Genomic DNA, 21336 nt, shown 5'->3' on the forward strand with positions numbered 1-21336 from the left:
CTCTAGAAAACTTCATCTATTTTCTGGAAAGACAGGGATTAACTGGTTAGACCACAGTGACATACCAGCCCATACACATCGGCATGTATCAATACATCCTGAGTTTCAATCATGATCCCACTCTGTGTGTGTTTGCCCCTCCCATTAGACTCAGTTCCTCTAGTTGTGCCACTTTCTGGCAGGTTAGTGTCCCTTCATCAGTATTTAACTTTCATTTCTTCATTTACAAAGTAAAGGTAGTAATTCTTGAAGTTCAAGGAGGTTCAGGTTTGTGAAAAGTCCCAACACATTGCTGAACACAGGTCTGAAGGCAGAGCCCACTCCTTAGAACAACCCATCGTCCTGCCTCAGAATCCCAGACATGCTTCACAGACAAGATGCCGTGTGCAGAAGGATTCACATTTATTGGTTCAAATACAGTACCTAACATTTGCTAAACATGCATTTCACACTAATTGGTCACATTTCCACAGGTAGTCAATTCACAGAAAAGGGCCCATTCCTTGCCAGATGGCAGGGTGGGAGGTAGCAGAGGGCCTGGGTAGCAGAGCCCGCCAACTATCACTTGATCATGCAGGACTGATGGAGCCAGGTTGGCGGGCAGCCCTTGGCCGGCCCTTTGGGGACAAGGGCTCAGAGACATCCTGTTTACTCGACTCCTGTACAGGACTGTGGGTAGAGGTGGGCCTCGGGTAGGTAGCCCAGGGGGAGGCTCATGGATGCACGTGCCATTGGAACTCCTGAAGGTGGTGTCATGGGAGGTGGTGCTCCCTGTGCCTTGCATCATAGGAAGGAAAAGGAGGCCTCCTCAAGGGGATGGCTAGTCCCTGGCTGGGCAGGTGGGAAGGACTCCCCAGACATGGCCCAGACATTACAATGTAGCCACAAGCCCCTATCGCAGGCCTGGGATGGCAACACAGACAAAAACACCCAACACTCCAGGGTAGGCAGGGTTTCTTTCTCCACAGAAACATGTAAACAGAGCAGGAGCTACAGTATTCTTTTCCCACAAGATTCCTCAGAGAGGAATACACCAGGATGTCACTCAAGAGGTAGTTTTTTTTTTTTTTTTTTTCATGGAAATTTGAGTCAACAACATTATCATCTAAGACATTTCAGAGAAAGAAAACAATGGTCACCAAAGGGCAAAAATGATCCTTTGGCTGGCAGGGCTGGCTCCAGGATTTGGAAGACTAGCCTCCACCAGTTAAGACAAATTTTTTCTTGGGCTTAAAGCAAGCTCTTGCCTGATTCATGGCTTCCCTTTGAGCCTGCAACTGATTCCTGAGCAGGCTGTAGCCCATTGAGGGCTGCAGGCCGAGAAGGGAGGCCAGATGGGTACTGCATTAGGCAGAGGAACCTGGCATCATGTGAGCCAGTAGAGGCAGGGTCACTGTGGTTCATCTTACAGGACAGACTGAAGTCTTCCCAAGTCTCAAGGGAGCCCAGCTCTGGTCAAAGAGGAAGCCCCACCGTGGTCTGTGGGGCCCCTGCCTCTGAGGAAACAGTCCAGGTCTGGCTCCTAAGCCCAGAAAAGAAGCTGTTGCTTGTGGTAGCCAGGAGATGGGTTTCTGGGGACCCTGTAATTAAATACACATCCCTGAGCTGTGGCCCTAGAAACCCTTGCCTCAAGGCTAACCAGTTTCCAGCACCTGGTGGAATGATTGCCGTTTCTTATCCTGAGACACAGATAAAACATCATTTCACAGACACTGGACATAGATGCATCAAGCTGAGGGAAAAGGGAGGAATGATCAGATGCAAAAGCAGAGGGGAGTGCAGGGGGACTCTCATGGATCAAGTTGGGAAAGTAAGAGTGGTGGGTTTTTAGTGGGGGTTTTTTTTTGCCTTTAAAAAAATTTTTTTTTAACTTTAAAAAATCAATAAAGAAAAATTTAAAGTTTAATAAAAGGGTTGGTCTAAAAAATTGGATTTCTCAAAACAATTGCAGAATTTTAAAAAGCAACAAGAAAAGAAGACACAGACCAGGGGCCCAGAGCTAAAGACTTGGAACCACTGCTCAACTTCCTGCCCTGCTGGGAGGCCAGTCTTTTTACTTTGGCCAACCTTGGACATGGCCTAGATGTTGCCAATACTGGGTTTGTCTGTCTCTATCTGTCCCATTCCCCAGTAAACTGAGAACAAACAAACTAAGGTAAGAAATGGGCAGCAGAGCAAGGCAGCTAGCTCAGAAAGCCCAGGGTTTTAAGGACTTGGTGACATACTGGCCATGGCAAGACTCCGTGCCCTGACAACAGGCGGCAGGTGTGAGGAGGGTGCTGTGAAGTGGGTGGCTGTCATGATGCCATGGAGACCCCTCAGGTGCCTCTACCCCTCCTCCTCTGGATCTGCTTTCCATCCCTGGAGGTTTGCCCACCTCACTATGCAACAGGCCTGGGGGATTGGGTATCCTCTGAGACAGGTGGAGTGCTTTGAGACAGGTTCTGGGGAGTCTCTCCAGACTGAGGGTAAAACCACCAAGCCTGTGAAAGACTCCAAAAGCCAACAAAGGAGCCAGAGAGCATGAGTTGTGGGTGAAGTTCCAAGATTCCATAGTTTTGTCTTGGGTCAAGAAAACATGCAAAGGGAAAGGAAGAGAAAAGCTTGTATGTTTCAATGCAGTGCAATGATTGGGATTCTCCTTTAACACACAGCTTTCAGGGTCATATTTTTATGGTGGAAAGGTTCTCACTCAAAGTGAGTGCTGTTGGTGGCAGGGGATCAGAGAGAGGACAGAAGAGAGGGGAATTACAGACAAGATGCACAACTTTTTTCTTTTCCACTAGCAAAAAGGCTACCTGTTAACCAAACATCATGGAAAGAAAGGCAAAAAACAACACATCAAACCTCCCCCTCCAACCTTTCTCTGTGTCCTTCAAACTGAATTCACAAATACATCTAGTGGCTGACCTAATGTCTCCACACTGCTAGCTACACTCCTACCTTCCTCTCATAATACCTGAGTTTGCGACGCAACACAGTCACTTTACCCTGTTTAAAAAAAGCCCACGTCATAAAAGGACTGGGTGCAGAAGACATTAAAGGCGGTCCACAGGTCAGGCTCCGGCTCGGAACACATGGCCACTTGGCTCAGAGATTCTGCAGGGCTCTCGGCAATGAATGGGCTCTTTGTTCTGTGGAATCTGCTGCAAACATTTGTAAAAATGGATTTGTACAATGGCAACTTGCAGAACCTTTCCCCACTCCACAAATTAACAACTTGCTCTGTTTAATGCTGCAGTATTAAAGAGACATGTTCCTGCCTCATCAGAGAGCAATTCCTTTCAGTACCCGACCCAACCAGTAAAACACTTAATTTAAGAGAAAAACAATTTGAAAAAAATAATGATGATTTGACCAATGGAGGTCTAGCAAAGAAAGATAAGCACACAGGAGCTGTCTTGGAGAAGGGGTCTCTGACATGTGTATCCTCCCCTACTTTGAGGAAAGTGCCTCGGAGTCTGACCTATAGCCAAAGACTGTGATCTAGTTTGGTTAAATAAAAGATCAGAGAAACAAAAATACTGTGAAATAAACAGATACATACAAATCTTCCCATTGACATGTGAAAAACATTCTGGTTGGAGCTTTTCCTGAGGAACATGTCTCTCCTTTCCTTTTTTTTTTTCCTTTTCTCAGAGCAACTGGAGAAACAACATTCAGAAGAAATGCTCTGAGTTTTAGATCCATCAAAGGACAAAGTCTTCACTTTCTGTACCCGTAACAATTCACCGGAAAGAAAAAATTACAATCTGACACAGACTACCTGATATGCACACAGTGTGGTGGCCCTCTGAGTAAGTGTACTAGGTTGGGCTGGGAAGAGAGCAAACGGCCTTTGACTAAACAGGCAAAAAAAAGAGGTCCTGTAGGCCCCTCAAGCCTACCCAGGGATGTAACCAGCTAAATGGCCTGTCTGCTGCACTGGCTGTGGGAGGGACCTGGGTTTAGGCAGGGACAACTGCTGCAGTAAGGCAGAGAAGGAACAAGCGCCTGAAAGAATTCCACGACAGACCTGGTGCGGCTGCTGGCCAAAGCCAAGAGGGTAAGGGACGTTTCCCGGGACTAGGTGGGGCAGGTAGTGAAAGAATAAGGGGTCAAGGCCACACCTGCAGAGGGGGCAGCCAGGCCTTTAGGAACATGAGGTAGTTTAAAGCCCCCCCTTCCCTTCCAGGAGCTTTGGACTCTAGGCTTCCAGACCTTGGTCAGCCAGGCCACGGATACTCTAAGGGGCAGCTGAGCCACGCTGGATATTGGGCTTATTATTCTGAGGAAACCTTATCTTATTTTGGGAGACATTAGGAGAGCCTGGAGTAGAATGTAGGGGTAAAAATTCTGGTCAGGAGATGGGTGAATGGTCCTTCCAGCTGTTTGAGAAAGAGATTGCAGTTTCTGATTCAGATCTGGAGGTGGGATGGGACGGGGTGGGGAGATAAACGGGACCTCCAAAGGAAGAGTGTTCATTCTGTTAGCAGTCTGGCTTTTGTCCCACTAACCTCTGAAGGTGAAAACAGAATAAATCAGTAGTGGGCATCAGGATTTAGAATGACATTTTGTTCAGCTGTTTTTTCAAAGGGTCAATAGAAGTCACGTTTATAAGGGAGAGGCGATGAGTGTGAGGAGAGTAAGCAAACTAGGTAGCTGTGAGTCCCAAGATAGCTTGTAGGCTAGTCCCAAGGATCGCTTATCACCAGGGCTTTGCCTTGGTGAAAAGGTGACAGCGGCAGAAATTAGTACTGGTGGTATGGATGGCGGGGAGCGGAGGCCCCAGAGTGTGATGTGAGCATAGAAACCCTTCTCCCTGAGGACTTGCTTGGAGGGTGGACACCTAACTTAGATTTGGTCACTGTGCCCAACTCTCAACTTCCATGCTTTCCAAAGAAAAGAGATGGTTAACTCCTCATCTCGTGATCTGTTCCCAATGTCTCACTCACTCTGCTTAGTAAACCTCCTAACACCACTTCCCCTTTTATGGTGTGCTCTTTTACCTGGTAATTCTGTAGCTAGAAAAAGGCAATTTGCTCTCTGACAGACAAATATATGAGTCTGCTGAGAACGTGTGGAAAAAGTAGGGTTGTTGACACCCTTCCCTTTCCACTGAGGTAGTCATCTTTGTCAACATTATGGAAATAGTCATCTCAGCCCCATCCCACCCTCTCCCTCAAAATACAAAAGAACTATCTCTAAACAATGACAACACTGTAACATTAAACATCTTCACATTCTGTAAACTGCAAGGAAATGCATTGGCTGCATTCACACAAAAGCATGTGCATCATGTTGAAGGCCATACATTCAACTCTGTCGTGAAATAAATATATAGAAAAATGAGGTTAAAAAACAAGACAAACAAACAAAAACTCTTCTTGCTGTGGAGGCAACTGGCAACGCTGCTCCACAGCCTCCATCTTGGTCTCTCTGGCTCTTTCTTCTGGAGCCTGTCCTGCCCACCCCAGGCGTTAGGGTTAGCCTGAGGAGGGGTGCTGAGGACAGGTCACTCCTTGCCCACACTTGTCTTGCAGGAATGCAGCACCACCTTAAAGAGGAGGGGCAGCTGCTCCAGGGGAACATTCACCATCTTTCCTGGGAAAGGTGGAAAAAGAAGAGTCAGCTTTGGCAGCCAGTGAAATGGTGTGTTTGCCTCCTCTTGGGCTGGGGAAAGAAGAACACTGCCTTTTTGAGTGACTGGGGTGTGGAAAGTGCCAGGACTATTACAAAGGTAAAACAGACTGGGCTAACATTCTAATATGCAGCCCCATTTCGGTGCCCTAGGGAGTCTAGTAATGGTGCAAGCTATAATTCTGGCTACTATCCAAAGAATACTGAACTCTGTGGTAAGTGTTTAAATACATTATCTCATTTAATTCTCACAATATTTCTGTATGATAGATATTATAACTTTTTATACCCATTTTACAAATGAGGATTCTGAAACTGAGAAGTATTCTTAGATGTCCTCTTAGAGAAACTTATATCCTGTTTTATTTCCTAGCAGAATCTTTAACTAGCATTCTATGAAACATTGCTCTTCAGAATGGTATAATGGGAATAAAATGTACTGAGGAAAGAGGTGGAGTTTACAGGGGAAGATAAATTGAGAAATTCAGGGTTAAAATAGGTTTGCTTGTTTTAAGCTGGAGGACTTCTAAGAGCATGCAGTGTGCTAATATACTTTGTAAATATCTGAGGCTACAGTTCTCCCTGACACAGCACTAGAGTTACCGGGGAGTTTTTTTTTTTTAAATACTGATGACCAGGCTCCACTCCATTATCAATTAAGTCAGAATCTCTAGAGGTGCAACCCAAGCATGGGTATTTATTAAAAGCTTCCCATGTAAGTCAAAGGGTTGACAACTCTGTCAGTTCTGTGGGGGAGAGTGGTGTATAATTACTAACTTCTCTCTATTTCATAAAGCACCTGATTCATATCTCGTTTGGAAGAACATAGTTTTGAAAATGCTGAGACATAAACTACCAAAACACTCCTAAAATTCTACCAGTTTATTTAGGTCCAGGTCATATCTCCTAGACTATTCCGTGGCCCAAAAGTTAAAAATTGATTTTAATAGATTGAACATTTTTTCCCTTCAAAAATACATTCCTTAATTTTACAGAAACAATCTTAGCCCAGACATCACAATTCTGAGTTGCCCCTCAGTGTGTGCAAGATAACAGTAAACAAGATTCTTTACCAAACGAAGTAAAACAACAACAGTAAAAGCCAGGATTTTATGTTGAAATGGACTTAATTAAATGTTAAGAAGCTCAGAAGGGGGTCAAGATCACAAAACAACGACAACAAAAGTTGCTTTGTGAACACAGGATCTTTGACAATTATTTTAAAGACACCACTTTAAGTGAAAGATCCTCAAAAACCTATAGGCAATTCTACTCAATAAAATTAATTTTAAAAATTGAGATATAGTTAGTTCACATGCTGTAAAACCCACCCTTTTAAGATATATAATTCAGGAAATGAAGTTAATATGAAAAACTTTGAGCCTGTTTCCCCATCCATAGAGTGGTCAACCACAAGTCTTGCAGAAATTGTTCTGAAGTTGAGTAACAGGCCACCAAGTACCCTGCACTTTACAGGAGCCTAGGAAATGTTAGATTCTCTTCCCTACAAAGAAAAAATAAACTTCTCATTATAATGTAAATTTTTCTGAGGGCAGGGCTAGTACTTCTTTTATTCAGCTGGTGATGGGCCTGGCATCAGCATCCTGAAAACACTTTCCTCATTCCCTTCACAAGTTAAGAACCCAAGGAAGGACTGGAAGCCCAGGACCCGTTACCTGCAATATAGCGAATCTCAGGTAAGCACATCATGAGGTCAGGAAAACGGTTCGGCTGATGTGTATATTTATATTCAGTGAAATCCTGGCAAATGTACCAATATCGTTTGTTCAACTGTTCCAGCTGTGAGGCACTGGTCAGACCCCTGATATCTGTGAAAAAAGACCACAGGAAATGGGAGGGACTTCCGCCAGCTCCTTGAATATGTGTATCTTTCACTGAAAAGTTATTAAACACTGTCTCAACAGGGGATTTTTTTTTTTTTTCTGACATGGAGGAATAAAAGCTCTGGGTAAGAGAAGAGAAATTAGATAAACGAAAAAATTGTCAAGGACTATCACTAGACTGAGCTCCTTGAGGGCTAGGCTGTCATCTTCCTCAACTTCATACTCAGCTCCCAGCACAGGGTTTGGCACAAAACTAGTGGATGCTGAACAAGAGACTGAATAATTTCCCAATTTATCCTTCACAATAGCTTTAAATTTGCTCTTTGCTGGACCCATTCAGAAATCATGCTGACACCTATACTCTCATGCTTGTACACACACTCACACATGGTCTCCTGTGTGCTTCTACTCAAGACTATTCTATTCTAGTTGCCACTGGCATTCTTGGGTCCCTCCAGTTTTTGTTTTTTTTCTTCATATAAGCATATCTTGTTTTATTGTGCTTTGCTTTACTGCACTTCACAGATACTGCATTTTTGACAAATTGAAGGTTTGTGGCAACTCCGTACCAAGCAAGTCTATTGGTGCCATTTTTCCCAACAGCATTTGCTCATTTCATGTTTCTTTGTCACATCAGGTATCTCGCAATACTTCAAACATTTTCATTATTATAAGATTTGTTATGTGAATCTATGGTCAGTGATTTCTGATGTTGCTAAGTCGCTTCAGTCGTGTCCGACTCTGTGCAACCCCACAGATGGCAGCCCACCAGGCTCCCCCGTCCCTGGGATTCTCCAGGCAAGAACACTGGAGTGGGTTGCCATTTCCTTCTCCAATGCATGAAAGTGAAAAGTGAAAGTCAAGTCTCTCAGTTGTGTCCGACTCTTAGTGACCCCATGGACTGCGGCCCACCAGGCTCCTCGGTCCATGGGATTTTCCAGGTAAGAGTGCTGGAGTGGGGTGCCATTCCACTGTAATTGTTTTGGGGTGCCAGAAACTATGCTCATACAAGATGGTGAACCTAATCAGTAAATGCTGTGTGTTCTGACTGTTCCTTTGGCTGTTTCCCTGTGTCTCTCCCTCTCCTTGGTCCTCCCAATTCCCTGAGAAACAACAATAGTGAAATTAGGCCAACTAATAACTGTACAATTGCCTATAAGTGTTCAAGTGAAAGGAAAACTCACATATCTCTCACTTTAAATCATAAGCTAGAAATGATTAAGCTCAGTTTAAGAAGGCATGTCAACAGTCAAGACAGGCTGAAAGCTAGGCCTCTTGTGAGTTAGCAATTGTAAATGCAAAGGAAAATTTCTTGAAGGAAATTAAAAAGCACTACTCCAGTGAACACAAAAGTAACCAGAAAGTAAGACAGCCTTATTGCTGATAAGGAGAAAGTTTGAGTGGTCTGGATAGAAGATCAAACCATCCACAATATACTTAGGCCTAAGCCTCGTCCAGAGAAAGGACAACTCCTTTCAATCCTATAAAGCCTAAGAGAGGTGAGGAAGCTGCAGAAGAAAAGTTTGAAGGTAGTAGAGGTTGGTTCATGAGATTTAAGGAAAGACGTGGTCTTCATAAAAGGGTGAGGTAAAGAAGCAAGTGCTGACATAGAAGCTGCAGCATGTTATTCAGATGATCTAGCTAATAAGATAATTAAAGAAGATGGCTACACTAAACAAAGATTTTCAATACAGACAAAACAGCCTTATGTTGGAAGAAGATGCTATCTAGGACTTTTCATAGCTAGAGAGTAGAAGTCAATGACTGGCTTCAAAGGACAAGCTGACTGTCTTGTTAGGGGCTAATGCAGCTGATGACTTTAAGTTGAGGACAATGCTCATTTACCATTTCAAAAACTCTAATGCCCTTAAGAATTACACTAAATCTACTCTGCTTGTGTTCCATAAATGGAACATCAAAGCCTGGATGACAGGATATCTGTTCACAATGTGGTTTACTGAATACTTCAAGTCCACTGTGGAGAACTACTCCTCAGAAAAAAAGATTCCTTTCAAAATATTACTGCTCACTGACAAAGCACCTGGTCACCCAAGAGCTCTGACGGAGATGTGCAGTGAGATTAATGTTGTTTTCACGCCTGTAACACATCCATTCTTCAGCCCATGGATCAAGGAGTCTTTTCAACATTCACGTCTTACTATTTAAGAAATACATTTCCTAAGGCTATAGCTGCCCACAGATAGTGATTCCTCTGACGGATATGGACAAAATAAATCAAAAACCTTCTGGAAAGGATTAACCATTTCAGAGGCCATTCCTGAGTCACTGAAAGAGGTCAACATATCAACATTTACAGGATTTTGAAACAAGTTGATTCCAACCTTCATGGATAACTTTGAGGAGCTCAAAACTTCAGTGGAGAAAGTAACTGCAGATGTGGTAGACATAGCAAGAGAACTAGAATGAGAAGTGAAGCCTGAAAATGGGACTGAACTGATGCAATCTCATGAAAAAAATTTTAACAGATGAGTTGCTTCTTATGGATGAATGAAGAAACTGGTTCCTTGAGATGGAATCTACTCCTGGTGAAGAAGCTGTAAAGACCGTTGAAACAGTAACAAAGGATTTATTTAGAATATTACATAAACTTAGTTGATAAAGCAGCAGCAGGGTTTGAGAGTACTGACTCCAATTTTGGAAGAGGTTCTACTGGGGGTAAAATGTTCAAACAGCATTGCATGCTATACAGAATACATTGATGAAAGAAAAAGAGAATTCATGTGGAAAACTTCAGTGCTATCTTATTTTAAGAAATCACCACAGCTACCCCAATCTTCAATAACCACCACCCTGATCAATCAGAAGCCATCAACACTGAGGCAAGACCATCCACCAGCAAAAAGATTATGACTCACTGAAGGCTCAGATGGTGGCTAGCGTTTTTCAGCAATAAAGCAATTTTTTTTTTGAGGTATATACTCTGTTTTTTAAGACAAAATGCTACTGCACACTTAATAGACCACAGCATAGTATAAATATAAATTTTATAGGCACTGGAGTCAAGAAATACATGTGACTCACTCTATTGCAACACTCACTTCACTATGGTCGTGTGGAACCAAACATGCAATACCTCCAAGGCGTGCCTGTAGATGTCTTTCTCATGTATGTGTATATATTATATAGTGTGTTCATATACATATAAATACACACAATCCCCTTTCTTCATACACAGAATATATTAATAAATATTCTCTATATAAATCTTACCCTGCCTTTGAGGCCCTACTATCAGATTTCTCTTTCTCCAAGTAGTTGTTACTGATCTCTTCCCATTTAAGCAGTAGAGGGTGTTTTTTGGTAAGATTTTTTAAAAATGTGGACCATTTTTAAAGTCTTTATTGAATTTGTTACAATACTGCTTCTGTTTCACGTTTTGATTTTTTGGCCAGAAGGCACGCGGGATCTTAGTTTCCTAACCAGGGATCGAACCTGCACCCCCTGCATTGGAAGGTGAAGTCTTAACCACTGGACCACCAGGGAAGGCCCTCTACCCTCATCTGAGGCTCAAGCAATGTATCAAGTGCCATCAGAATGTGTACTTCTTGAGGCCAGGAGCCTGGGATCTAATTTATTGCAATGTCTTTAATGCTTGACACAGGGCCTGGCCTAAGGGAGGCACACAGAACACCAGACAAATGCATAAAAGGTGCGGAAGCAAGAGGAGGAGGTTCAGTTAGTACCAAGGGAGGAGTTGGCAAAGAGGAGGGGATCAAGAGTCTCTGGACTAGGAAACTGAATACAGGAATAGACCACTTTCAATGTCACAGGCAGCAAAATAGCCCAGTTCCACTCTAAGCAGCTTACTCACATGCTATTCTGGAAAAAAGGGAACACAAAATTCTCTTGCATATTCTGGTTACCAGCAGCTACACGATGCCACTTCGCAGGTAATACTCTATGTAAATCACAATCACCACTCTTCTAACTAAAGCCATGCTTGATATGGGCGTGAGTTTTTGTGCACCTCCACTCTGCCCTGAAGGGGCCCGTCAGAACCACTGCCAGCTTGTCACAGATTCCTTATCTCCAATAGTTTCATCAGTCACTCTGCTCTTCTTCAGTCACTGGTAAATTTGTGCATATTTTAAATGACGCATGTACTGTCCTTGGTGTCTGTGTTTAAATGCACTAAAACTGACTAAACAAAGCAAATCCTCTTCCTTCCTCTATGAGTTATAGAGGCTGTGGCATTTAGGTTTGAAGAAAAAAATCCAAACCATGCCCTGCACTACAGTGGGGCAGGGTGATGAGGAGGGCAGCGCAGGACTTCCAAGATCAGTACCTGTATGATGCCACAGGCCTGAGGGTAAAGGGGGTAGGGGGGAATCATGAGGGCAAATATCTGCTGGCCAAAGAAAACTAAGTCCTTTCTTCCTATCCTCAGTTACTCACCTTGATTTAGGAAGTTAATTGCTTTCATGCAAGCATACTCCTCATTGCTCACTTTTAGCTGATGGAACTTGTGATACAGGTAGATGAGCCGCTCAATCACCTCCATCCCTTCATCACTAAATCTGGAAAATAGACACAGGTGTTAATAGTGGGCTCTGACTACCAGTGGAGGTAATGGAAGGGAGACAGAAGTCTCCTACAGCTCCTTAAGGCAGATAAGACAGGAAAGAGGTTAAGCTTGGGGGAAATGGGAATCCAGAAGCACTTGTGAAGGACAGGTGAATTCATGGTTTCTCTAGAGGCCAAGGCAGCTCATACAAGCTGCTGTTCTCAAGGTCAATTAGGGTCAGTCAAATTCAAGTTCAAATCCTCCTCCATCACATACAAGCTCTAAGACTTTGGGAAAGTCCTTGGACCCCTCTAAGTTTTGAGGATCTCTTCTGTAAATAACGCTTGCCTGCCTGGGGTGCAAGGCTCAATGTAAATGTAGAGAAATACATCATTAAGATACTGCTGCTGTGATGCAGCCTTCAGTAACAATGGCAGCTACCATGAGTTGTGACTCTATGTGTGCAACTGCCACAATGAAGAAAAAAGCTGCTGACTGTATCTAAGTTCACTGTTTCCAGCAGGGCTACTGGCAGGCCTGACTTCAGCTAGGGAGGGAGGGAAACATAAATTGAGCCTCCATGTCATGCCAGTCTCTGTGCTGGGTACTTTATATGTATGATCTCATTTAATTTAATGTTCTCAGTCCTATGGGCTAAGTGAGATTACAATTACCACTGTACAGATGAGACACTGAAGTTTCAAGGAACAGAGGAGACTGGTCCATAAGCACATGGCTAGCTTGAAACAGACTGAGAACCCTGAATCTGGGCCAACTCCCTAAGATCTTGTTTTTCTCAAAATCCGAAGTGCCCTCCATTAGCAGAGAAAACTCAATGCTGACCATGCTGCTTTCTTTGGATGAGAAGTTAGTTCCTTGAGGCAAAGACCAAGTTTTAGGCAAAGGAGCCCTGGGCTGGGGGACTAATATTCCAGGTCATAGTGGGGAATATCTTATACCAAAAATGGAGATACTCCCAAACCAAGAAGGCAAAGACTTAGTGGGGAAATAGGAGTCTATAAAAGCTGGGTTCAGGCCCAGTGTCTAGTCTTCTTGTTCCAGACAGCTGAGTCACAGAGAAGGTGCTTAGCTACAGAGCTGCTTCCTGGCGACATGTTCAGATCTGGGTACTGTAGCCCCTTGCCAGGCAAGAAGGCCGTGTCTGGGTAGGGTCCAGAACTCCTGGGGATATTCTACTGCTGTCTGGGTCCTATTGCTTTCTGTGCTGACTCTGAAGGCTTTGCAAGGGCTTGGCTTCCTGGGCAAGCAGGACATTTTCTCTTCCCTGGGGAAAGTCTGGCTCTAGTTGGGGCCAGAGGCACCTGCACTTCTCAAGCAGCAGGGGGAGCTGCAGCAGCAGCGACTCGCAATCCAGAGCCCCGCCCCTCTGCCTCAAGGCTTGGCTCCCAGTCAGTTCACTGATTTGAACCAGCATGGCTGACTCTGTTTCTCTCTGGCTCTTGGCCCAATGGCTTTTACAACTTTACTAATACTTTCCCAGATTGGTTGATATATTTATACTTAATAACCACTATAATAACCATATCTACTCTTCTACCATTTGTTGAGTGTTTGCTACTTGCCAGATACTTAGTTAAGTATTTTACATACATTATTTCACTGGATATTCCCAATAAATTCACAAAATGGATATTATAATCCTCTTTGTTCACACATGGAAACAACGGCTCAGACAGATTGTTTACCATACCTTTATTGTGGTCTTATATTTTACCTTCTTGAAAATCTGATAATCTGTGAGATAAGTAATACCACCTTCATGTTAGGGATGAGGATGCAGAAGAGCTGTCTTCCCCAACGTTGCAAGTGAATAACATAAGTAAGTGGTGGTGGGGCCAAGGCTGAACGTTTTCTCATCCCAAGCCTGTTGCTTTCTCAGCATTATGTTGTCCATCTCCTGACCGTCTTGTTCTTAACTGGCAACTGGGAAAGGCCACTGCAGGAGGTCTGTGTTCCCAGAGCAACTCAGTTCAGCGCCCAACCCAGAGTGGGTGCTGCACTTGCTGCAGTGCACAGAACAGCCCCTCCACTGCTTCCAAGATGCTGAGACCTGCAGCAGGCAGTGTGCCCGGGGGGTGAAGATCACTCCTCATCACAGTACTTTGCCAGCTACTTCTGTTCTTGAGACGTAAAAGGCCTTTACTGAAAATGCCCACTAGTATCTGTGTGGAGGGGTAGGGAGGAGATGGGATGGGGTAGGGCATGAAAGAGGAGGATGCAAGTAAAGCAGCAGTGTCAGCATCTGTCTGGTGGCCAAGCAGTGTAGCAAGCAAAGATAACGCGCTCTCCCCTCATCAGTAACCTCTTGCCCCAAGTGCTCACTCTGGCTCTGCAGACCCTGCAGGTGTGTGGCTGGCAGCCAGTCCCCCAGACAGCAATGCCAAACCTATTCCTAGTTGAGTCTTGACCTGAGGGACACAAAAGAACTCCCACATGCCTGGCTTGGGTATATGACCCAGCTCTGCCCTCTCGCTTGGGGGGAGCACATACCCATTTTCCCAAGTTTTCTAGGACAGGCAACCATCATGGACCCCTGGCAGTCATGGTGGGGGGCTGGCAGCCAGCCCGGCAGCCCCCACTCAGTCTCCACAGCCTGACTGCGAAGCTTTCCTCCACACCCCGCATCCCACCCCCTGATAAACAAATTGTTCTCTGTTCCATGGGCCTGCTTTCTCCTGCAGCCGTGCCTCCTCCACATCTGCCCACTCCACAGTTCTAACGCCCCTGTATTCCCTGTCTACAAATTATCAGCACTCAAAGGCAGAAAGCAGGACAAACACACCCATTCTTCTTCTAGGTTACCATTACACAAGCATGCTGGGACAAGGAAAACACGCCTGCAAGGATCCCCCAAACCACTGGACCATTCAGTCAGCAATTGAAGCTGACACTGTGTAAGTTATGTCCCATTAAGGGAGCTGAAAGGCCCAGTTGTCTCTCTCTCATTCATCTAAATGCACCTACTCCCAGAGGCAGTCATCGGCCACAGCCTTAGAGGAACTGCCATCTCAGCACTCATACAGACTCCAAGATGAGAAGACAGACTGTGGCTGCAGGACAGAAAGTCAAACTTTTGAGAAGGCTAAAAAATGTAGCAATGGTAGAGTCTGGGCTTTGGAGCACAACAGATCAAGGTGATAATCTCAACTCCATCTCTTTTAGCTTTGCAGCCTTGAGTTTTCTCTCTTTGAACCTTTTGCTCCTCATGTGTGGAACAGGGATAATATCAGTATGGTCCCTTACGGAAGTGGTGAGGACTAAATAAATAATGTTTGTAGAGCACTTAAGGTGGATTTTGGCACAATAAACAGTCTCTAATCGTTAGCTATTATTATTAACGGCAGCAGCAGTAGCATCACTTCTGTTATCACAACCAAAAGACAAGACTGAGTTTCCTTGAACCTACAGCTAGGGCCTTAGCAAGGAAGCTAGGAGGCAACTTTCCAGAGATCTAGCAGAAACGGAGCTAGTGCTCACAAGATAGACATGCCCATTAAAGTCCATCTAGTGCAAGGCATCTTCTCCTAAGAGTGAAGGAGTCTTGATTAGGGCCAGGAGCAGTCACTGGCTGGTGCTACAATCTGCTTTAAATCAAATTCACCCAGCTCACTGTCTGATAACAGCCTGATTAAGGAAAATGGGCACCATAAATTTGATTCAATATTTGAGAAAAGAAAAGGAGGTGGTCATGTATCATCTGAGAAAAGTCTTTTCATGACAGCAGGAACTCACGTGCATTCAGCAGTTGTGAAAAACTAAAGGCATTTTGGGGGAGTGGGAGTAATGCTGGAGCAGGCAAGGTAGGAAAGAGCTATGGCCAATTACAGACTCCACAGTCTGGGTTTCCGCAGAGTGGGGACTGCCTTACAGTGATGAGCCCGATTCCAAAGGTTCTTGTCCTTCTATTTCCTCTGGCCTCCTGGGCAGTTCCACATGCATCTCAGACTCTGAGTCAATCTCAGACAGGCGCATCTCTCTTTCCAGGCTCCATTATCTTGGTTAAGAGAACTGGTGCCCACTTGCCTGGCAGTATCCCAACTTCTTCACTCACTGAGGTTTACCTCCCACTGACTTTACCTCCCTGACATCTCTTAACTCTGTGCTGCCCTCTCTAATCCCATTGTCACTGTTGCCTTGTCCAGGACTTGTTGACTTTTCCTGGGCTATGGACCAGCTTCTTACACTATATTCTAGCCTTATCCATGCAACCCATCCTGAACTCTATAGCCACAGCAATCTTTGTAAAATGCAACCTGACACGCAATTGCTTCACTTTAAAATGTCCTATGACTTAATACCACTGACACAATAAAATCCAATTTTTTTTTAGATTAGCATTTGAGTACCACGATGACTTGTCTTTCCTGTATCTTTCTCTCCTGTCATTCCTCCCCTCATTTCTCTCACTCTCAGATGTATTCTCCCTATACTCTAATCCACAGGATTGCATTTTGGTTACATGTTCAAACCACTCACTCAGAATCTCTCTAATTTTTAGGACTCTGTGTTATTCTCCTGCCTGCCTCCTATTCTCTATAATCTGCTTACAAAAATTCCTCTACAAGATGCAGCTCAAACGTCTTCTCCTCTTTGGCAAGCATTCCCTGATCATGCAAGTAGAGGTACTTATTCCCTAGTCTATGCTTTCACAGTCCCTCATACGCCCTCCTCGGAGAAGGCAATGGCACCCCACTCCAGTACTCTTGCCTGGAAAATTTCATGGACGGAGGAGCCTGGTGGGCTCCAGTCCATGGGGTCGCTAAGAGTCGGGCACGACTGAGCGACTTCACTTTGACTTTCCACTTTCATGCATTGGAGAAGGAAATGGCAACCCACCCCAGTGTTCTTGCCTGGAGAATCCCAGGGACGGGGGAGCCTGGTGGGCTGCATCTATGGGGTCGCACAGAATCGGACACGACTGAAGCGACTTAGCAGCAGCAGCATACGCCCTCCTCAATCTCCACTAGTATCACCCTGAACTGTAGATTCTATCTGCTTCTATTTGTCCCACAACCCCCTAAATCAAGAATATGAGCTTTCATCTCAGAGTCAGAAAGCATGTCTGCACCATCTGTTATCTCAACACCTCTCCTCCCAGCACACACAAAAGGTGCTCAATAAATCAGCGTCACATCAGAAATGACATGCTGACGTTTAACTTGTATTTTTCCACTGAAGAATTCCATAGTGGAGTGGGAGTACTAACAACGAATCTATTTCTTATCCTCAGAACTCACTTGAGAGCTCAGCTGCAACTCATGTTTCAGAGTTAGCACTGTTCAACAGAACTTTCTATGATGATGGAAATGTTCTATTGTGTATCTGCAATTGTCCGATACAGCAGCCACTAGCCACATGTGGCTCCAGAGCTCTTGAAATGTGGCCAGTGTAGAACTAAATTTTTAATTTTAAGTAATGTAAACAGGCACTTGAGGCTAGCAGCTATTATGCTGGATAGTGGAGCTCTAGATTCTCTCTGCTAAAGGCCCTTTGTAGAAAGTAAAACTTCCCTCACTATTTCAGCTGTTACTGGTCCCTGCCTTGTTCTTTCAGCTCAAGGGATTGGAAAGAGTGGGACAGGGTGTTTTTTATGAAGCATAAAGCCAGGGAACCCCGCACAGTCAGTTCAGGGTCAGTGATCCCTGCCTACCTGAAGAGGGTTTGAGAAAAATCATCATCCCACAGAGGGCAGAAAACACTTTTTAGACAGCCTCAGACTGCACTGGTGGATTCCAGGCAAACAGGGAGGCCAAGCTCACTGGGCCAGCTCTGCAAACTCTGACAATATTAGAGCTGGCTTAGGCTATCCAAACACTCAGCTGGCCCAGAGCAGGAGACAGGAGATTGATGGAAACGAGTGAATTAGAGGCTCAAGACAAGAGGTTAGGTTATCTGCAAAATCAGATAGCTCTGTTTGAGGACAAAATGTCAGCTGGGTTAAAACTCCTGTCATTTACAGATTACCATCAAGACAGTAAGCATCATTAATAAGGAAATATTAGAAAACTGGTGGAGAAAGTACCCAGACTCTTCTATCCCTCAGCTATGCAAAGGGCCCTTGAAGGTGTTGGAGCTTTGTTCCCAGCCCAAGTCTCAGCTTATTATGATGAAGTGGCAGAGGGAGACGTGCAGAGAAGTTTGGGGGCTGGTATTCCACCTTCTCCAGCTTCCTTCCACGGAGGTACCTTTTCTTTTCTTTCTTGGTGTTCTACAATGTCATGACTTCCATTATTTTAAATTGTCTAGTAAAGGTGAAATATTAAAATAGGATTTAAACTTTGTTTTTCACATAAATAAGTCAGCAAGTCAGAAATGTATCAATGAATCATTTTTTTCCTGATTTTGGGGTGTCACCTGCTCTAGGCAAGGGGTTTAGAAGGATCCTAGTCAGTGGAAAACATCAAGAAAGGAGAGTTCAGTATTTCAGTCCCATGATCTTATCTTACTGCATCTGAGATACAGTGAAAGAGCCTAAGATTTCAGTTGGGCAGGCACAGATTCAAATATAGACACTGGGTTCAAATCTAAAACCCTCAAGGGCAAGTCCCTCCAAACTTCAGTTTTCTCATCTATAAAATGGGCATAACAACACCTATAATGCTAGCGGCTGTGAGAAAGACAGACAATAATGTCAAATACCAAGCCCAGTGCTTGGCACACAGTAGGTATTACAATAACTCCAGGGTCCTGTTCTTGGATTGTAAATGATAGTTCACAGCCCCTCACCTTACAGGAAAATCTCAGATTTCTGTTTTTTCCAGATACATTAACTCAGTAATCCAGATGTGATCAAAGTAACAGCTTAGCACTTGCTAAGTTTTGCTGCACATTATCATTTTTTCCTTGCAACTACTCTGTTGGGGCAGTTATTGTCACTACCCTACTTTATGAATTCAGAACCTGAGGATGAGAGATCTGACCAAAGTTACAAGTAAGTCAGCATCTGAGTGAAGATTCGTGCCCACCCCCAGGTGGCTTTAATGCTCATCCTGTGGAGTGCCAGGCACCCTGCCTTGCAGAGATGACAATGGTCTGGTTGCCTGAGACTCCCTCCCCAGCAAGGAGCTCTCACCTGTGTAGTTCTTCATCTGAGGGTGAGTACTTAGCAGTGACATCAGCCAGCTCCCCGAAGATCTGCTTGCTGTAAACAGTGAGGGAGGAGAGCAGGATTAATTCCTGCCAAGTAGAGCTCAGGAGGCACGTGTAATCCTTGATTGAGAGCTCGCAGAAGAAAGGCAGTTTCTTGATCCAGGCAATCTGCCTAAAAAGCAGCTCGTCAGCCAGGCGGCAAAGCAGGGCAAATAGCTCTGCTTGAGTCACAGCATATCTGGAGGGGGTATGGAGAGGGGAAAGTTACTTCAAGTGGCCAAAGCAGTGAGGATGGGGGCCGAGGAGGAGGATACTCCTAAGGGCACAAAGGGTCTCTGGCAGTGGGCTCTTTGCCCTTGACCATGGATCTCCAGCTCCATTCAATTCAGTCTAATGATAAAAGGATAGGACTGGGGCCCGCAGCAAGCTCAGGGCTGGAGGGGTAGGTTTGGTAAGAAAAGGTTACAAAGGGGAAAGGAGGCTTAGACATTTGGGCAGTTGTCAGGAGTATGACTTTTTATGTCAGTGTCCACTAATGCTTCACGTGTTACAAAAAAATTCCCAGTCATTCGTGCACCAGTTTTGGCAATGAAAGCTCCATTAGGGTACCTCTGGTGCCCACTCAATACACGGGTTGACGTAAAACTGAGCCTCGGGGCAAGATAGCTGAAAGAGAATACAACACATTCAGAAGCTTTTCTTGCTCTCACTGCACCCCCTGGTGGTGAGAGTTCAGGAAACTAGAGTTGCTCGGCCCTTCTAAGCTACTGTGCCACGGAAGGAACAGGGCCTTCCTCATCTCTCGGCTGGAGGAAATAGGGTCCCAGTTATCTTTTTCTCAAAGCCCTGTGGTGTGACTCTTCTCCACACCCCAACACCCGATATGTAAAGGTTTGATGATGGCTTCATGGGGTCACAAAGAGTCAGACACAACTGAGTGACTGAACTGAACTCAACTGATGTCTTCCCTATAGGAAGATAATTGAATTTCCTCTTCTGAAACTGGAGACTAGCTTAAGAAATCTCAGGGTATCTTGGGCGGGCGGGGCAAAGGAGGAGATCTAAGCTTAATAACACTGAAAGAGCCTATGGTCCAGGTCAAATGACTACTGAGTACAGCAATGGGTAGGCCTAAATGGCTGAACTATTATCTACTCAAGCAGAGCTGACAGGATTGAGAGTATTTCTTCCACGTACTCAGGCCTGCACACAGAGCACATGGCACTAGGCTACCCCTGAGTATGTTGACTAGGGATACAGACGGGCCACAACCAGTACTATGTTAAGAAGCCTAAACTTAAAGTATGATTATATCCAGAATTACAGCTCATCTCTGGCACAGAAGTGGTCAAACCCATTCCAAGGTCTGGCTTACCTAAATCCAATCAGAAACAAAAGCCCTTTAATCCCAGTTCCGTAGGAAAAGATAAATAGCTCCAGTACTATGAGAAAAGATGTTCAAGAGAAAAATGAAGAGACCACTGACTTCAATGATAAGCACAAATTTGTCCTCTGATGCCTGAGTCATCACTTATTATACCCTGACTCATTTCAAAGCCTGGGGTAGAGAAGCCTGGGATGAAGGTGGGGGTGGGGAAGGGACCACATTGAAGCTGCAGGGCTAAATACAGCAAGGCTCACTCACCCATCTTCAATCAACATGGGTGTGCCCAATGGCTCCAGGTCCTCGGCTGACACCAGCTGATGAATCAGACTGTATGACTGGGGATCCAGGCTTCGAGCTTGTGGGGGCAGAAGTGGCGAGTGGGCAGAATAGCTAAAAAGGTGCGGTATATATTGATAGTGTGGAGGCACAGACATCCCCATGTACTGATCCCTGAACGCCACGAATCCATTTAGTTCCACAGACCTGCTGGAGAGAAAAGTCTCATGTCAAGCAGAACCATCACAGGTCCACTGCCTCCTCAGAGAAGTGAGCCAGGAGGTGGCTCAGGTGTTCTTTGGCTATGCTCTCTGTCTTCAGTAAGCCAGGACCATAGTCAATGGTAACATGTATGTCTCCCCTACTCAATGGGGACTCTGTGCAAATGTGTATAGGCGTGGCTCACCTTTGGACACTCAGGACCTGGCAGAGTTGTACTGAATAAATATTGATTACATGATCTCTTTGCCACATTTGGGGAGTTTCACAGAATATTCATAGACTGTGATGACAAGGTGTTTATATTTTATACTGCTAGGACAACTAAGTCAGAGACAGGCTAAATGTCTTGCCAG

General features: G+C 44.7%; 1 protein-coding gene across 6 annotated transcripts in view; it reads right to left on the minus strand.

Moving 5' to 3' along the window:
• Positions 1-380: 380 nt before the first annotated feature.
• NR6A1 (nuclear receptor subfamily 6 group A member 1) overlaps positions 381-21336 on the minus strand; it is a 230232-nt gene continuing 209276 nt past the window's right edge. For 4 of the 6 annotated variants that reach the window (XM_061431296.1, XM_061431294.1, XM_061431298.1 and 1 more), the window contains 5 exons: positions 20744-20971; positions 19082-19336; positions 11880-12001; positions 7296-7448; positions 381-5583 (listed from right to left, as the gene is read on the minus strand). In XM_061431296.1, coding sequence (XP_061287280.1) covers positions 5495-5583; positions 7296-7448; positions 11880-12001; positions 19082-19336; positions 20744-20971 — 847 coding nt within the window. In that variant the 3' untranslated portion in view covers positions 381-5494. The remainder of the gene's footprint in view (positions 5584-7295; positions 7449-11879; positions 12002-19081; positions 19337-20743; positions 20972-21336) is intronic. The other 2 variants (XM_061431297.1, XM_061431295.1) reach the window with 1 other exon arrangement.

Source organism: Bos javanicus, chromosome 11 (genome assembly GCF_032452875.1).
Source record: "Bos javanicus breed banteng chromosome 11, ARS-OSU_banteng_1.0, whole genome shotgun sequence".
In the NCBI taxonomy this organism is placed as follows: domain Eukaryota; kingdom Metazoa; phylum Chordata; class Mammalia; order Artiodactyla; family Bovidae; genus Bos; species Bos javanicus.